Genomic DNA, 19,455 nt, shown 5'->3' on the forward strand with positions numbered 1-19,455 from the left:
TTATGTAAGTATATTTTAATTTTTATTTCTGCATGTGAACTCCTTCCTCATTATATAAAGCAGGTAGAACATGCTATTGGTTTAATACTTCTGTGAATGAACAAGCTAGCACCTGAAAAATATAGATGTCTGCGTACAGCATATATATTTGTGTAGATATATATTCACACATATGAATGTAAGCATATATATGATTATATAAGCATATATATGATTATATGCTTATATAAGCATATATATGATTATATATGACTCTTCATTATCAGAATTCCCGAAGGAATAGACAAATGTTGCCTTAGTTTTACGTTTGTAACTAATCTTATGAGACAGTTTATAGATCATTAAAATGAAATTTTGTTTTATTTAATCTAAAATAATGTTAATTGCCATCTATGGGATAAGTTTACTGTTCATTGCTTGTTTGTTGTATCTAGATATCATTTTCTCTGTATGTAATATCAGGTTATTTAAAGTTGTTATTCAATTTGTATAAACATTTTGGAAAGAATGTATAAAGTTAGATATTGATCAAGAACATATTTATCATTTTTGTTTCAGAAAGAGTAAGGCTCTTCAGTCAGTCTGCTTGGGTTTTTACTCTTGTTCTGGCAAGTACTAGCTGTGTGACGTCAGTTTTTTAAAGAGCCTAGTAAGATAGTATGATTTGTCAACAAGTTAACACATGTGAATTACTTAGCTCAACACCTGGTAGATAGTTAAGCTCTTAGTATGTGTTAACTCTTATTGTATCATCATCATATTCATAATTTATGAGTCTTTGCTTACCCATACATTCTAGAATTACAACACAAATTATGCTGAAATTCTTATTTTGTGAACTGAAAAAAATATTACAAATTAAAAAATCATCTGCTATTGTAACCTACCAGTACCTATCTGCATATAAGTTTACATTTTAAAGCTTAAATCTACCATTTGATTCGATCTTCAGCTTGAAGGTGGAGGTAGACTTTATGGTTATTTTCTTTGATTAGAATGGAATCAGCAAGACAATGACTGTGTCTCGTCTACATCACAAGTATTATTACTAATAAAGCTGTGTTTAGAACTGGGCCATGTGATTCCTCTTTAGAACTCTCATAATGCATCTGTCATTTGTTTCTCATATCTGTTGCAATATTTGTATTACTCAACTTAATGTACTCTTCCTCTTTTACTTCACGTGTTAAATTCCATGAATCAGCTTGTCTGAAATACTGTTACAGAGGATTTTTAAAACCACAAAAATGCTCTAAGGAAATTTAGTATTTATTCATATTCTCAAAGTGGATCAAACCTTTTGAAGCATGATACAGTCCTTAAAAGGAAACGACTAAAAGTTCATGGACTAAAAATTTTAAATATTCTTTAATTTTAACATACAGCAAAAATTAAAACTTGCTACCTTAAAATAAGTCAGAGGTTAAAAAAAAAACTATTTTCTTACTTATTAGTAAGGAAAGGACAAACCAACCCAAGGGAAAAAAGATGGATAAGAATATTGTTCAAATGTCTTAAAATAAAAATGACTAATGTACTTTAGAAAATTGGTTTAACTTCGTTCAATTAAATATTTACAAAACAACCCCAACATACTTGCTAAAAAGTTAAAGTTCAGCATAAACCAGTGTAGGTGATGTATGAAGATAGGTATTCTCACATATTTTTGTGTGCATGTATGAACAGAAATTTACAAAATTCTCCCTACCAACAGTACACAGTTTTGTCTCAGAAATTTTACTTCTCATTTTTATTCGTATAGTAGAACAGGTAAATATAGCAGTATGAACAAGAATTTTTTGCATTGTTTTTGTAGAAGAAAAGCACCAGAAACAATAATAATAATGCCTATTTAAAGAAGACTGGCCATTTAAAAAATATTACATTATTCACTATGGAATATTTTGCAATAATAAAGTATTTACCATATTCATGATATGGGAATATCTCCAAGGCACATACTATATGGAAAGGCAACGTTCACAAAATATGACTCATTATAGGTATTATGCCATATACATAGGCATATAAATTTAAAAACATAAGGTTACTGGGGGAATATTAACACATATACATCTAACATTGGTTGTTTCTGAGAAATAGAATTGGGGGTTGAGAGAAACTTCACATTTTATATCTTTGTATAATTTTCTTTTCTTTTTTTTTTTTTGAGTTGGAGTCTCACTCTGTCGCCCAGACTGGAGTGCAGTGGCCGCTCCCGGCCACCGCAGCCTCGACCTGCTGGGCTCCGGCGATCCTTCCGCCTCACCCTTCCAAGTAGCCGGAATTACAGGCATGCGCTACCACACCCGGCTGATTTTTTGATTTATTGTAGAGATAAGGTCCCGCTGCCCAGGCGGGTCTTGAACCCGCGGGCTCAGGCAATCCATTAACCTCAGCCTCCCAAAGGCGCGGGATTACAGGCTGAGCCACTGAGCCTGGCTTTGTATAATATTCAATATTTCTTACTCACTTATATTTAATAAATCCTCTAAAATAAAATTTTGTCTAATATCCAGTGATAACCATAGTAATTGTTAAACAAAAACTCTGTGTCAGGCTCTGTGCTAAGTTCTTCATATTATCACACTTAATCATTACAACAATTTTGTTAGGGAGATATTTCCACTGTGGCTAAGTGAGAGGTTAGGTTAGCAACAAGTTATATACTTAGGAAATGATGAATTCCAAATTCATACTCAGGTCAGTTCACTCTTAGCAGATGTTCGTAACCCAACCAAACCATTGCTTTTCCATGGTGTGAACAAGGAGCATAATAGCCTCTCATTTCCATTCCTTCTCACCACTTTAAAACTATTATTATGGTTATAATAGTCGCTGTGTGTGTCCATTTACTCAACAGATTGCCAATTGTTCGCCTGTTTTGTGCTGTGGGGGTTCAGCGGTGAACTAAACAGGCAAGTGTCCCCATCCTCATGGACCCAAAGTTTTAGCAGGCGCAAAGACAGGACAAAAACGAAAGTCAGTTGTGGAGGTGGTCCAATGGTGATAAATGATCCAGAAAAAAACAAAGCAGAGAAGGGAAAGGAGACTTACATGAATAGGGGCCAAGGGAAGAGGCGCATTGTTTATGTGCCTAGTAGTTGTCAGGTCAAGTGTTGTGTACTACTCCACTTTTAGTTCTTATCACACTTTTGCTTAGTTGTCTCCATTTTTTGATTAAGAATATAAAAGCGATGGATATGCTAATTAGCTTGATTGTGGCAATCATTTTGCAATGTTTATGCATATCAAAATGTCACATACACCTTGAATTTTTAAATGTCTATTTATTCTTCAATAACTGGTGCCTGGTAGCATCAGAATTTATATTTATGTCTGTCTGATGTCTAACCCTATATGCTTTCTCACAAAAGAGTTTCCAGAGAATTGTGTGTAAGCTGGCTAAGTATATTGAAAATTTTTATCCTGTCATTCTAATAATTTATCTACTTCTATAGTAGATTTACATAAGGCAATCTGTACCTTCATATATAGCACATTCCTTGAAAATATTGTGGGTGCATGCTTCATATAACAAAGAAAATCTCAGCATTCTTTACTCTAAAATGGGTACAGCATTTTGCTGCCTTGTTGTTCAAGGTATATATTTTCCTCAAAAGTCATGGTTGCAGATTTGAGTCAGCTGTGCGCTTTCTGAGTCTTGTGTCTGAGCTGCTCAGGAGCTGTTGTCTATGCGATTGAACACTAAACAGCTGCCTCTGGGAATGTAAATTTGATTCTTTGGACTGCTCATGGGACTGTGTGACATTTTCCTCTCCAGTGACAGTCAGAAGATTTGGATGGCATTAGGCTACTGATTAAATAATGATCCATGTAAGTTCAGTGTCAATTTAGGTTTCTATTTTGCATGTATTTTTTTCCTGAAATATCTTTCTCTAATAGTGTTCATATTTTCATTATAATTTACTATTTTTTCAATGTGGTTAAAATATGCTCTTTAAAGTAGACCTTATCTGAACTCTTGTGTTGGAAAGCTATTTCTGAATTGTCATATTGGTGTGTGTAGTGTGAGAATTAAGGCTGAGAAAAAATGTTTACATCAAAATAGCTTAAATACAAAATAAATATCTACAAGATATATATTCTTAATCAAATATGCATTAATGTTTATATTATAATTCTATATCATACAACCAAAATAAAGTTCACAGTTATTTAAAAGAATTACCTAAGTTTCCCAAAATCTGTGTTTTTCTTTTATAATGAAAAGTATAAATCATAATGAAATCTCACAAGGCCATTTCTACATTATCCTAATTAAGGGATCTGAAACTTGGAAAAAAATTTAATATACTTAAAGTATTTTTATGACTTCTTATTACTTTTTAAATAAATGTGTCAGTAAAATACCCTAGAGAAAGAAAGCAATGCTTGAGGAGAAGAGAATGTTTTGGGTTCTTTTTCAGTTGTAATGCTTGCAAATGAAAGGATTTATATGTGCCTCATATACCCAGAAAAAGCACAAGCAATCTAATGATAAGAACTGGTTTCAATATGATCTAATGAACTAAATATATTTCTGCCTGTTATTCTTAGGCCACTTTATTTCAAGGTTGATTGAAGGCATTTATCCAACTATCCTGTCGGATATATGCCAGTTCAATCTTCTGAGGAATTTTCCTCTATGATTCTGATAATGTCTTTGTAACAATGGGATCCTAATATTGACAGTCCTTCTTTCCTCAAAGTACAAGGATTTCTATTTTGATTCAATAGAAAAATAATGCCTTTTTTTGAAAGTGGCTTAAGTATATGCTTTTTTTTACATTAAAAGATCATCCTCAATAGCAATTTTATTTAAATGGTATTTAATACATGTATTTTGGCTGAAGAAATTTTAAGAGATTTATTTTATGTAGGAGGACTGTGCTGTGCTCATAAAACTTTTGTAAAACAGAAAATGATAAACATTTAAGAAATTCCAGCTAGAACAATGGGTTATTTCCTTTTTCTAAGGTTGTTTGTCATCCTTGCTGATTGACAGTCTCCAATTGTTTTCAAAATTATTGGTCTCAAAGTATTTCAGATTTGTGTTATATAAAAAATACATTTTATTTAAACTTAATGAAATAAGTTTTGCAAGCTCGGTCATGATAGGGAAGTGATAATATGACTGCTCTCCCCAAATTAACTCCTTCCACCCCCGGGTCTCAGTTTAGTATCTTGAATAATGATTGTGTTATACAGAGTACATTAGGGGAAGTTCAGCAAGTCAGTTCCTTTTGTTTCTCTGACCTCTGAATTACTTGGATGGGAAAATGGCCAAAAAAAAAAAAAAAAGCACTGCTGAGTATCTCAGATATAGGTAATGGATCTTCGCCAGAATATGGATATAGACTCTTATGAACCATACTAATAGTGCTGTGTATGGGTTTCTTCTCTCTCGCTCTCTCTCTCTCTCTCTTTTTTTTTTTTCAATTCCTCTGGCAACAAACCACACATTGGGTTCTGACGTTGTAGGGTTCCTTAGTGTTGGTTTTTTTTTAAAGCATATTTAAACTCTCACACACTTATGTAATGAGGATTTCAGTGTTGGACTTTTCTGCAGAATACCATTTAGTTATATTAAGATTTGTCTGTTCAAATGTTGGATCATTTGATTGAAAAATCCTTCCTAGCCTTTTTAAAGGTAAGTCATATTTTTTTTTTCAGTAAAAGAGATTAAGGGATTTTCTATCTCCCAGATGATGAGGGATGACACTACTTTATAAATACTCCTAAGAAGATATATCATAAGGACAACAAAAAGTACTAACTGTTTTCTTTATTTAAAAGTCAGGTTTGTATTGTTTTCTGAGTTATCAATCTTCCTATATTTTATGTTTAAAAAGTAGTAAAACCATGTCCAGTAACCATTGACTTTTCCCTTTATGTTTAATGTCTTATACTTACCTATAAACATTTATTTTGTTCATATTAAAATGATTCACAATCTGATATAGATTATTATAGATTTTAATTTTATACTGAGGCTTTTTATGCATGATGTTTAATTTAAATTAAGATTGTAGTCATTATAAAAGATGGTCAAATAATGAGATTAGTTGTTATAAATGACTTTCCACTCTTATGTCAATATGCTCTTTAGTATACAATTGCTAACTACTTATTACTTTATTCATTAGCTTATTTAGTTTTCTATCTGAATTGCACAATTTTTGGTGCAAATGACTTTGTTAACATGGTTGAATGCAATGTGTATTTGCATATGTACTTATGAACATTTTAAAAATATATAAAGACGTTCTAATTGCAACTGGGAATGGTAAATTATATTACTTTTAAATAATCTGAAATGTAATTAGTCTAAGTTGAAAGAATAAAAATAAATAAAAATTATTGTTTTTTGAAAGTCAGGAAGCTTATTATGAATATTACTTAATTTTTTTCTTTTTTATTATAAAGATGTGCAGTACAATTCAGGGTTGGGTATACAAACATTGATTATGCAGGTACCCTTGTTGATGAGGTATGCCCCTTCCTCCCCTAGCAGTTTCCCTCAACTGCCAAACCCACCACCCTCCCTGACAATTTCCCACTACTGCCAACTATTTTCTTAATTGATGATACCAAGTTTAAGTAAAGGATCAATCTTCTGGAGAGATTAACTAAAAGTATCAATTTAATTATATTATGTAAATGTATAAATACTGTAAATGGCATAGATTATCTAGAATAAATCACAGTTTCTGGAATCATCAAGTAGCATATTGAGAGATGTTTTGTAAAGATATGCATGTACTGTTCAGTCCTTTCCTATGTGGTTTTAAGTTAATAATGTCTTTTGAAGCTAAGAAAACGTTGCTTTAAATATTGATTCACAAGGTAACCAATATGAAATATTTTTTTAAAAATTGTTACGTGAAGAATCCAATGGTCCTTTGGAGTTTATTAGAAGACAAATAAAGTACAAATGTTTTAATTTACCAGAATCATTACTGAGTCAGAACAATAAGCCAAATAGAGAACCATCAGATAACAGGTTAGCCTGGGAAGAACATTAAAATTATATAATCGGAGGTGCTTGCACAGAGTGTACTGAAAATTTTGGAATTTCTCTTGGAAGTTATAGTAGCCTCCCTTGTTTTTTATGAAATTATTTTGGCCACATTCACTCCAGCATAAGATTTGAATCATGTGTGTATATGTGTGTCTGTGTTTCTTGAAGGAATTAATTTGATAACTATTTTCTGATTTAATCAGAAGTTGGTTTAGTTCACTGACCCAAAATGTGGCTAAAACTTTCAAGTAGCATTGTTCTAAACTAGTAGCTGCCTTTCCATTTGCATGGTATTTTAATTTCACATATATGCAATCAGATTTTATTATAATGTAAATGTCTTTCAAATAATATTTCTATTTGTTTAAATATGTGCATTTATTCGATTTTTAAAATACTTGGCCAATATGAAGTAACATTTTAGTATTATGATATGGTTGTTTACAATAACATTTCAAAATAACACATTTTCTATGATAGAAATGTTTATATCTTATTTAATTTTATTTAATATTTGGAACCTTATTTGATATATGATAAACTCATTTTGGAGAAAATTGAGTCAAAGACAAACTAAAACCCAGAACTGAATCTACCTTTCCTGACTTCAAAGCCCAGAAGCTTAGCCCCTATAACCTTATAGTATCTTTTTGTTTATAGTATAATTTAGGGTAGAAGGAAAAGATACTAGCATTTCTGTCTAAGGTTCAAAGTTTAAGAATGGTCTTTTATAATCCTCTTTGACTCTACATGATTCCAAGATAATTATTTCAAATCTGTAGTAATCCCTGGTTCATAAGTCTCTGCAAGACAGGCTTGTTTCTAAAAGGGTCTTGAGTATATTATATAAAGTCCAATGTATTTATTGCATTAATTTCTAAGGCTAACATTAAAACAAGTTTTAAATTACAATATTTGATATGTATAATTTAGTGAAGAACATATGTCACAATTTTTTCTATTGTATATTTTTACCTTCACATATTCTGATCCAATGGGAACGGTCATTTGATAACTTCATTAAGATAAAATGTTGGAGATCTAATCCAGTTATTTAAAAATTATCTGCAGAGCTGTTGGGTTCTTTGGAGATGACTCAGAGCCCAAGTGAGGTGTGATTGGGAAAGGGAAAAAGCACAGTTCCTGATCTCTTTCTCTTACCAAAAAGCTCTTCTTTGAACTGTTTTTATATATTATGATTGTGTATGAAATTTGACTTGAAAGGATAATTCTATCTCTAAAAGAAGTTTATAAATCTGACCTAATGCCCCATTTCCACATAATGAAACATATTCATATTTAGATGATTGATTTATACCAATTTCTACTAGCTTGGATTTGAATATACATCTTACTCATGTCTAGGGAACCAACACTTTGTAAGCACACATAGTAATGGTGTATGTAAGAATAAAAAAAACTAATTAATTTTTAAAGCTAACCTCTATACTGAGATTCAAAATATCATTGCATTAATCACCCTCACAACTCCAAAAACTGGGTTTTATGGGCAGTTGCTGTATTTTTTTAGGTGAGGAAAACTATATATCCCAAGAATGGAAAATGCAGGTGAGGTGTGTGGTCTGGTTTTCTATTGTAAGAAAAAGTGTAAGGAAAGTTTTTAGAAGAATAGGAAATTTTAGATAATCTACTGCTTAGTAAGATAATATCATTCAGGTCTGACATTCATTTATGGTACAAATATCCTAGATATCTAAAACTTTTGCCAACTTCACAGTTCACATCCCAGCAAATGTTCCCTCTATGCCTTGCCTTTTTTAGGTGGAGTTTCCCAGGGAAAACAGCTTTCCACACATAGAAATAATTACAGATTCTCTGGGGACTTTCTTTAATGTTCTAGTCTATTTACTGGACAAGCTCAGCCTACTGTAGGCTTTGCAAAAAACTCCATGTCTGTTTCTACCAGGTCCTCAATTTAGTGGAAGGGTACTTTACTTAAAAGTTCATTATAGAAACACTCCATTGATTTGACAGTCAAAAATTTAAAAATAAGATTAAAAAGTTATATTTTATTCCTTCTTTCAAAGACAACCCAAAGGAATGGGCTCCATTTGTGAATTCTATAAAAGAAATAGGATTTATAATCTATAAATTGGATAAGAGACTGTTGATTTACCTATGGAATAAAAATAAGTGATGTAACTAATAGCATCTTAAAACATACTTTTCAATTTTCCCTCTTGTCTTTATACAAGTCTCAATAATTAGTTTTTTCTGCATCTGTGATTATTCTTGGCTTTCTAAACTTAAGTACTTTAAGCAAGAAGTAAATTACTGCAATTGATGTCTTGTCTGTTTCTTATAAAGGAATGTAACAATAAAGACTAACATTTAATCCAAAATTAGCAAATGAAATTAATCACTTATTTTAATATACATGGGGTTGTGTTATTTTAAAAAAATGAATGTTCAAGTCCCACATTTTGCATGCAATAAATAGCTAAATTTGATAGAAGTATGGAGACAAACTACACTTTTTCTCCGAGGATAGATAAGGGTGGAAAAGCTGCTGAATAGAGTATGCTGTATAAACTGAACTTTTATATATTCAGTGCATGTCTCACATAATATGTTTGGCCCTCCTTTGTTTCAGGCAATTAAAACCAATAATAATTTTGTAGTATGCAGCACAAGGAGAAAGTACAATTGTAATAACAATACTTCCTTACTCATGGAGTCAAGGTACTGAGTGATAATAAATGAACCCAAGTAATTTCAAGTGTCTTTCCTATTCTTAGAAAAAGTGGAAACTTACCTCAAGGTAATAAAATTCAATCTGTTGATTTTTTCTTTTTTTTTTTTGAGTTGGAGTCTCACTGTGTCACCCAGGCTAGAGTGCAGTGGCACTCTCACGGCCACCGCAGTCTCGACTTGCTGGGCTCAGGCAATCTCTCCGCCTCAGCCCTCCAAGTAACTGGAACTACAGGTGCGCACTACCACGCCCGGCTAATTTATTTATTGTAGAGACAAGGTCTCGCCAAATTGCTCGGGCTGGTCTCGAATCCCAGGGCTCAGGCAATCCTCTTACCTCAGCCTCCCAAAGTACTGGGATTACAGGCTTGAGCCACCGTGCCAGCTAGTTGAAAATTTAAACAAGTAAACAAGTGCTGGTGCTTGATCTTTCTTTCCCTCCCCATCCCCGTACCCCTTTCCCTCCCCTTCTCCCCTATCAGAACAGAAATGGAATGTTAGATTAATTCTTGTATCTGCCTATATGTCATCAAGACCAATGTTAGACTAATAACTGTCTAACCACATGATTCAACAGAATGAATTACTGGATACTTATGTTTTCTAATGAACTAGACTCAGTAGCTGTGGGATGTGTACATTATCTCACTTCAGTTTTAAATTCAAAGCACACAGAGCTAGGCAGTACCTAAGCCTGTCCATTGCTCAATATATCTGGGATCAGAGTTCATAGAAGTAATAAAAAACAGTTTTAAATCTAGTGAGAGAGGCATTAGAGAGAATTCGTTATTCCCTGGGTTGTCCAGTGGGCACTATTGAAACTCTGCACCTTGTAGAAACTCTCCCATGTCGCATGGAGCTACTTGAATAAAGTAGACTGATTTTTTAAAAAGACAAGCATGTCGGGGCATAGACTCTGCAAAAGGGCAAATGTATGCACATATATGTATTCTAACAGCAATAGATTTATAATTTTTAAGTTATTTTGTATTTCATCTGTCATATTTGCAAATGACATTAATATGGAATAATTTTTGGTGTAGTTTCTACAGGGCATAAAATAACTTACCAAAACAGACAATCTTTGCATTTTACATTTTTAATAGACTCATACTATATGAACAAAACTGGGATTTGACACAGGGGATTTTCTGCTGCATTTTTTTGAATGGGCTTACAAAGTCATAGGTTTCTACAGTGGTTCTCCTAGAGCATCCTAAAATTGAGGGGAAAAAGTGGATCAGGCAGGATGGGGAGAAAGTTAAGACTGAGAGTCTTTGGGTTCCATCCACTGCTGTGTAATACTCATTTTGTCTAATGGTCTTCCATGTGAGCACTGACATGAAGAACCAGTTCGGCTGCTTATATTAAAAACTTCTGATTTCATTTTAGTATCTCATTTTACACATAAGGAAATTGAAGTATAGAGAGATTAAGTGGCTTTTCCATTGTCACCTAGAAGAGAGCGGCAAATCAATCTTTTGGCTTAATCTCTAGTTTCCTAATAACAATTGCAGCTGTTTGCATCCCTGCATTTTGATTGTTTCTTTTTTTAAAAATCATCGACAGCCATTTTAAAAAATTTTATTTTATTTAAGATGGAGAGTACAAGTCAGGATTAGTTCATTAGTGGTTTATGTACAGTGTAACTTTGGGCCTCCCATTGGTCCTCACTGTACCTGCTTTAGGATCAGGTACCCTTACTGATGTTATGTGCAACCCCATCTCTGGCAGTGTCCTGCTACTGCCAACCCCCCACTCTTATAGTATTATGATAAATGCCCAGGGCCCACTTATGAGTGAGAACATGTGGTATTCAGTTCTTTGTTTCTGTGGTAGATCACTGAGTATGATAGACTCTAAATCCATCCAAGTTGCTGTGAAGTTCATAATCTTGTCCTTCTTTGTGACTGTATAATATTCTACCACATATGTACCACATTTAAAAAATCTAGTCACTTAAATGGGCAGCATGGTCAGTTCCATGTTTTTGCTATTGTAAATAGTGCTGCAATAACCATTCATGTGCAGGTACTGTTTTGTAGAATGATTTGAGTTCCTCTGGGTATATTCCCAGAAGAGGAGTTGCTGAGTCACATGAAAGGTCAATTTCTAGATCTTACAGAAATTGCCAAAATGTTGTCCACAGAGGTTGTTGCTGTTTCCTTAAGTATAATCTGCAGAGAAGAGTTGAGGGGTGGTCTATGAAATGGGCATCCGATGAAATATATACTTGATTAGCTAACATTTATGTGATTGTTGGCTCACGTGATATAGAATACCAGAATGTATGCTCTATATAGCAATAAATATGGTTACTTAAAAGATTACAATTCAAGAAAAGCTTAAAGTGCTTTACAATTATACTTTGTGAAGGAAATTCTATTTGATAATATACAGCCCTTATTGTCAGCCTTAAATAACTTGTTCCATTGCATAATGACAACTGTGGCCAAAGCCATTGGAGGCAGCATATCACATGATTTGGGAGGATAGGTAAAGTTATTTTTCCCACTCCATTCCCAAACAATTAATAAAAAGCCAGCTCCACTTGCCCAGTGAGATATAAAATTCCACAGGAAAAATAAATTACTTGTTTAGACCTATGTGTTTTCCTTTTACATTGGAAGAAATCATCATACTGCTAACTTTTCAGGCTTCTTAGTCATCAAGACCTTGATGTGAATGATTTTTTTGTATCCTATAGTTCATAGTGAAAGTAACCTAGGCATAATAAGGCTGTAGGTAAAGAGAAATCCCAAATGATAAGAAGAAGTAACTAATAAATAATTGCAATTGCCAGGAAAACGCTTTGTTACATTTATCTGTCTTCATTTTAGGTAAACAGTCTTATTTTCTTACCATTATTCTCTTAGCTATGTTCATACTATTATTTAAAAAATTTAAATGGTTCCTCAAGTGGAAATACATACTAGTAAAATCATAAGAGTGGTATCTCTGTTGCAACAGAACTGTGGAGGGAAAACCAGAAAACATAACACACCGTAATTATTACCATTATACTAACAATGTTAATAAAAATATTATGCATGTACCTCTTTTTTGTCTATAGTCTTCATTCTGTTTGCATGTATGATTTCCTTAGGATTTTGAAGTACAGGATATTTGTTTTTAAGCTACAAAGCACATTCTGTGTATCAAGGACAGGTCAACCTCTTATTGAAAAAATGGTATTATAAGCAAAAACAGATCAAATGAATATGTTTTAAAATATTAGTCAGCAGAAATAAATTCTTATTCATTTCATTACAATAGGATTCACTCATTTCATAAGTTGCATTCTTCCAATATTTTATAATCACTACATACTATAAGAAGACACTAAAAATAAAATGGACTGAAATGCATACTAGCACAAACTAGTTGATTAACAAAATTGGCATGATCAACTGCACATGAGAAAATAAACAATAGTGTGGAATATGTAAAAAAAATGAGATTAGTAAGAAAGTGATGCCTATAACTGAAATAAGACATCCTCTATATTATATATTTTTTCAAGTTATTTTCACCTATAGTCTATCAAAAGGTCATTAACAATAAAACTAAAAATGGCATATACTTTAACATAATTCAATGTTCTAAACAGGTTATAGGACAAACAATCCTTCATAAACTCAGTATTCCTGAAAATTAGACTTTCTCTTAGCGGTTATTATAATTATGGTGATATCACAAAGTATCCTGGTATCAATTTTTTGACAATTTTTTATTTACCCATGCTTATTTGTTTTAACAGATAGCTTTCAAATGATTAGAAGAATTGATTCTTTCTGAGACTTATCAGTTCATTCCCTGTAAAATATAGGTCTTGCTGTCTATGCGTGAATAAGGTATAGTAAAGAAAACATCTGATACCATACTTGCTTAGCATTTAAATGGAGAAGACAACAGTCCACACAGTCAGTTTACAGGAGAACTTCAGGCAGGGTGTGGATAGTTGTATTTGGGTGGAGAATCCAGATAAGGATGTATCTAAGTTGCCCAGGGTAAGGATGTATCTAAGTTGTCCAGGCTGAGGAAAGAGAGATGAGGGTGAGAGTTCTCCTTAGATTAGATTTCAGTTTGTTAATCATCCATAGAAAGAAAATTAAAAAGAGAATTTTGAAGAAATTCAACTGTGACATTATTATTTCTACTGCTGCTATGTAGTTCGAAGCAAGAAAGGGGATATGGACCTAGGAGGTCAGTTTGGTAAAACGAAAAGAATTTGTTTATTTATAACTGGCAAAGTGATCTGTTCAGTTGCGTGTTTTCTTTGTACTTTGATCTTTTTGTACTGATATTTAAGCTTCTGTTTTATGATCTCTTTCTAATGATAGAACCAGATCTCACAGAAAGCACCATAAGCACTCATATATAGGAGTTTGAAAGAAAGAGGTGCTTAACCTTAATTCGTCTCCTGCACAAGAAAAATGGGTTGTGATCGAAACTGTGGGCTCATTGCTGGGGCTGTCATTGGTGCTGTCCTGGCTGTGTTTGGAGGCATTCTCATGCCAGTTGGAGACATGCTGATTGAGAAGACAATTAAAAAGGTACACATAATCTAAAGATACTACTTGTCATTCTGATTCATTCTATGTTCCTTTTTTTGCTTTGTATTTGCCTGCTTCATATTTTGTAGTAATTGATGATTTTGTGACTTTGACACAAAGGTAATTATGAATCACTGCAACTCTACTTCACAGAGATGTGATCATGTGTGAAATGTTACAAGTTTAATGTATATTTAACAGAATACATTGCTATCTTAAATATAAATATCTGAATTCTGATAAAAAGCTGCTTACAGGTATGCAGGTTAGTATAAATGATTGTTTTAAATTATGTGCAAAGAGTATTTTGGCATGCCTTTGAATCAGAAATTAGTGAGTGTATTTTGTAAAATGATATTTATAGGAGTAGTAGCATTTTAGTTAATACTGAGAAAAGTCAAATCGTGTGTGTGTGTGTGTGTGTGTGTGTGTGTGTGTGTGTGTGTGTGTGTAATGTGTTTAATATTGAAGCGGAGATATATTGTAAACAAGTAAAGTTCTTTTTGGTTTGGTGATCCACTGCTTTTTATAATATGTGTGAGAATCTGATTAAGTCCTAAATCAGTCCTATTTGCAAAGCTTTATATGTGACTCTTAGAGAATACTTTTAGAAATACATAAGATATAACTCAGTATGGAACAAATTGACTGTGATGTGAAGAAATAGAATGATTGAATAAATAGGCTTTGCACACCAATCTAAGATTCATCTTCAATTCTAGTTCATTCTAATTAGCTACACACTCATCAGAAATTTTTGTTGTTGGAGGAGAGACGTGTATAAGGGGAAATAGATCTGCTGAGGTCCCAAGTCAGGAATGGCAAATTCAAATGGTTTTAGGAGTTTGGAGACAGGAGTTAAAATTTAAGGTGCCAAGAACAAGATGAAATGAAGAACAGGAATGACTGTGAACTTGAGAGTGTGTTTCCTGCCTGAGCATGAATGTTCGCTTTTTAAACATAATGTTGGCCAAATAAAACATATCTGAGTACTGCTTTCACCTTTCTGCCTGGTTAGGATGGCAATACCTAAACAAAGGGTTAGTAAATATGGTGCACACTAGAGAACAGCAGAAGCTCAATTTTATTAAACATTTTATTGTTGTGATGTCATTTTTATTTTTTGAATTATTTTGATTCAGTGACTTGAGTCAGCAGATGTGGAATCCACAGATACAGAGGGCTGACTGTATAGGCCTATCTCTTTTACGCCTGCAGATCTTCAGCCTCATGCATTTATCTGAAAATGTATATAAATTGAATGGTATCCCTGGCCTTGTAATTCCCAGTTTCTTGATAGAATTTTTAGTACAGGCTAGTGGAGACAGACAAGGAGTAGAAAGGCGGGGCTTGTCTATTAGTGAGATGGAATTGCCATTACTGCAATATCCTTCCTGCTCTATAAACTGTGCTTTCCACCTGAATCTGTTTCAGAGAAAGGACAAGATTAGTAAGACTATAACTTATCTCTTGGAAAAGTTTTCTAAGTTAAAAAGTCATAGGCCTGTTGGTGGGAGTGTAAACTAGTGCAACCTCTGTGGAAAGCAGTGTGGCGATTCTTAAAAGCTCTAAATACCAACCTCCCATATTCCTGGAATATATCCTGAAGAACACAAATCACTCTATAAAAAAGATACCTGCACATGCATGTTTATCGCAGCATTGTTCACAATAGCAAGAACCTGGAAACAGCCATGCTGCCTGTCAAAAGAGGACTGGATTAAAAAAATGTGGTACATATACACGATGGAATACTACGCAGCCATAAAAAAGAACAAAATCATGAATTTCGCAGCAACCTGAATGGAACTAGAGTCTATAATACTGAGTGACCTCTCACAGAAACAAAGATCCGAGTATCACATGTTCTCACTCATATAATGGACCTTAAACATCCAATGCAATACTATACGAAAATGACTGACCGTACTGGGAAACTATGGTGGGGGAGGGAGATGGGATTAACAGTAGCAAATATCTGTCTGGGAACGGGGAAACACCCCATATCAACAGGGTGCCTGAATGAAACGCAATTGTATACCTAACCCCTAACTGTACCCCACAACTTCACAATAAAAAAAAAAAAAAAAAAAAGTCATAGGCCGAGCATGGTGGCTCATACCTGTAATTCCAGGACATTGGGAGACAGAGGCCATAGGATTGCCTGAGCCCAGTAGTATGAGACAAGCCTGGGCAGCTTGGTGAGACCTCATCTCTATAATAAATCAAAAAAATTAGCCAGGCGAGGTGGCATATGCCTGTAGTTCCGCTACTTGGAAGGTTGAGGTGGAAGGATCACCAGAGCACAGCAGGTAGAGGCTGCAGCAACTGTGAGCATGCCACTGCATCCAGCCTGGGTGATAGAGTGAGACTCCAACTCAAAAAACAAACAGCAACAACAAAAACCTTAATAATGTCCCAACGCAAAGCAATTTAGACTGAGACTTTTTCTGATACATAATTAATAATCAATAGCTGAATGTTGGTCATCTAATCTTTGTTACGCAACAAAATTAGTATATGTAGATTCACTTGGATGGCATGTGAGGTGCTAGCACCTATTTTAATTCATTAATATTTATCTTTATGCCCATAATAGTCATGAAAAAGAATTTTGTGACACCAAAATGTATATATAATGACTAAGAAAGAATAAAATAAATAATCTCAATAAGTATAAGATATAACCAGGGGAAAATATATTGTCAAAAAAATATAAAGACCTATGAAGTCCTATAATTGAATTGAAAAAAATTAGATATTATTTAGAAAGAGAAATATCTTGAAGTATTCAAGATACCTCAGGAAAAAGAAAGGGCTTGAGTTGGATTTTAAAGAGGTATAGAATTTTGAAAGTTCCAAAAGAACTGCAGTAACAGTGTCAAGGGACTGATTGCTAATTATGAAAAAAAGTTGTAGAAATGAAACTGGTCAAGGCACATGGCTTAACCAGTAGATAGCTTTTTTAAAGGGGGATAAAGAAAAATACTTACGTAATATGGTTTTCTCTATTATAGAAACTAAAGGTAGTGAAGAAAGAAGGAAGAAGGTAGAGATTGTGCCAACAACACTGGATTAACAAAATAAATTCTTAGAGGGCAACAATGAAGTTGATTTAGGCAACTTAGAGTATCAGACAGAAGAATACTTCATTGATGACTGGCATACAATAGTAGTATGTTTTTCAATGAGCATAAGATATAATAAAAGCTGCATTTAGGATTACATAGCTAACATTTATTTAGTGCTCACTAAGAGCTTCCAATATACTAGTTCACATAATCTTCAAAAATATCTATGCAAAAGAACTATTATTTTACCCACTTTACACACAAGGCACAAGTTCATAAATCAACTTAGCAACTCATCTATTTTGTAGGAAAATGAATCAGTTCCAGTTTCCAAACATAGGTAATCTGAAGGGAGTGCCTAGATGATATGTAGTCTTGTACACTATGCTTCTACAATTGACAGTGTTGGAAAATGAGGAGACCAAAGATAGTAAATCAAAATGTAATTATGTTGTACATGATCACTTTCAAGGACAATTTGATTCTCTTTTAGAAAGATCTTTGCATAATCTGCACATTATTATATCAAAAGGTACTCTGGTCTAGTTTGGTAGAGTACATAGAAAAAAACTGATAGATAATGGGATGCAATGGAAATTTAGAGGTATGAAATTAGGAGAGAGAGGAGTCCTGCTGAGTTACTGATAGAAATGTATATCTTAGGAAGAAAAAGGCAGAGAATTTTTATAAGTGGTTTGATATAAATATCAGTCAGAGTTCAAAGAGATTTGATTATCGCTATAGAGATTACAAATGAAAACTAAACAGTTGATTTGCTTTTAGAGGGTTTGAATGTAGAGAGAAAAAGGCAGAAAGATTGTTGTAGGATTTGTACATTAAAAAGGCAGAGGCAGAAAAATAAAAGTAGAAAAGGAAAATAATGATCTTAGAAGAAGAAACAGAAAGAATGTTTTCTTGGAAGCTCATAGGAGGCCAGAACGCAAAGGAAAGAAAAGAAAATGTTCTCAGGCAGTTGAAAATTAAGAAAATGGTGGTTTGAACTTGGCCACTGTTGATTGTGAAAATTTAATTTAAGTAGGGTCGAGTAATAAAGGAGGAGTGATGAAATAAGAAAAAATGCTTTCTTCTTTGTTTTTGAAATAAGAGTTATTTGTGCAATCTTTTAAAAGACAAAAGGGAGAAGTCTGGATTCAAACTCAAGAAGGAGAAGGTACAAAACTGAAGTTTGTAAAATGTTAAATGACAGTTTACGTTGTATACCAACTGCACATCCATAGACTAAGACACATCATCAGTATATCTACAGTGGTCAATATCTATGGTACATATAAGACTAAGCTTGATATAATCATGTTGACCATGTCAATTTTAGTCATAAAGGAAACTGGAATTTTTTATTTATTTGCATAAGACTGCTTTTTCTTTAATTCACAGAACTATTTTAAAAATTATATTAGCATATGTCTATCTTTGGCCTGTATGAGGAGTCAAATCTCTGAATTACATGTAAAACTCAAGAGCCAAATGTCTTACCACTGCCTCAGAAACTATTGGGATAAGGCTGTTATTTTACAAACATATTTAAGTTTTGGAACTGGTGAAATCCAATTGCTTTACCATTGAAACCCACTGACATTACTGTATTTAATTGACTTACAGTAAACTGAGAAAGCTATTACTTGTATAGAAGTACTATTTTTTAAAAAAAGAATATAAATGTTTACTTCAAAAAGATCAGAAAATCATATTATTTTCTCATTTATAAAATATAGTATTGGAGCACTACGATACCTTCCAGTTCAAAAGATGACACTCTGACACTATCATTTGAAATAGTTTAAAATGACTCAGAAATCTTACCTACATTTTATCTTTGGTTTTTATTTCCAAGAGATGTTTTCTGGTATCTTCTTGCTTTTTATGGATTATAGCTACAATCTTTCTTACCAGAATTAGTTACTGTAACTCTTAATAGATTTATGTGTGGCCAGCAAGCTTATGCAATCTTTCTAGACAGACTAAAAATCAACAGTAAGAGCTTCCATGAGTATAGAAACTACCAAAGCACTTTGAAAAAAGGTCAAAGTTTTACCACTATTTACAAATGAAAATTTATCACTCGACATTGTTA

General features: G+C 33.2%; 1 protein-coding gene across 3 annotated transcripts in view; it reads left to right on the top strand.

The window, feature by feature from the left end:
* The window catches only part of CD36 (CD36 molecule), a 52,979-nt gene that overhangs the window by 10,809 nt on the left and 22,715 nt on the right, over positions 1 to 19,455 (top strand). Inside the window, exons 2-4 of one of the 3 annotated variants that reach the window (XM_008062410.1) lie at positions 3,663 to 3,837; positions 13,497 to 13,590; positions 14,080 to 14,292. In XM_008062410.1, coding sequence (XP_008060601.1) covers positions 14,173 to 14,292 — 120 coding nt within the window. In that variant the 5' untranslated portion in view covers positions 3,663 to 3,837; positions 13,497 to 13,590; positions 14,080 to 14,172. Of the gene's footprint in view, positions 1 to 3,662; positions 3,838 to 5,436; positions 5,654 to 13,496; positions 13,591 to 13,775; positions 13,793 to 14,079; positions 14,293 to 19,455 lie in introns of those variants that run through there. The other 2 variants (XM_008062409.1, XM_008062411.1) reach the window with 2 other exon arrangements.

The sequence above is a fragment of the Carlito syrichta genome, unplaced genomic scaffold (genome assembly GCF_000164805.1).
Source record: "Carlito syrichta isolate Samal-C Ts95f unplaced genomic scaffold, Tarsius_syrichta-2.0.1 Scaffold305696, whole genome shotgun sequence".
In the NCBI taxonomy this organism is placed as follows: Eukaryota; Metazoa; Chordata; class Mammalia; order Primates; family Tarsiidae; genus Carlito; species Carlito syrichta.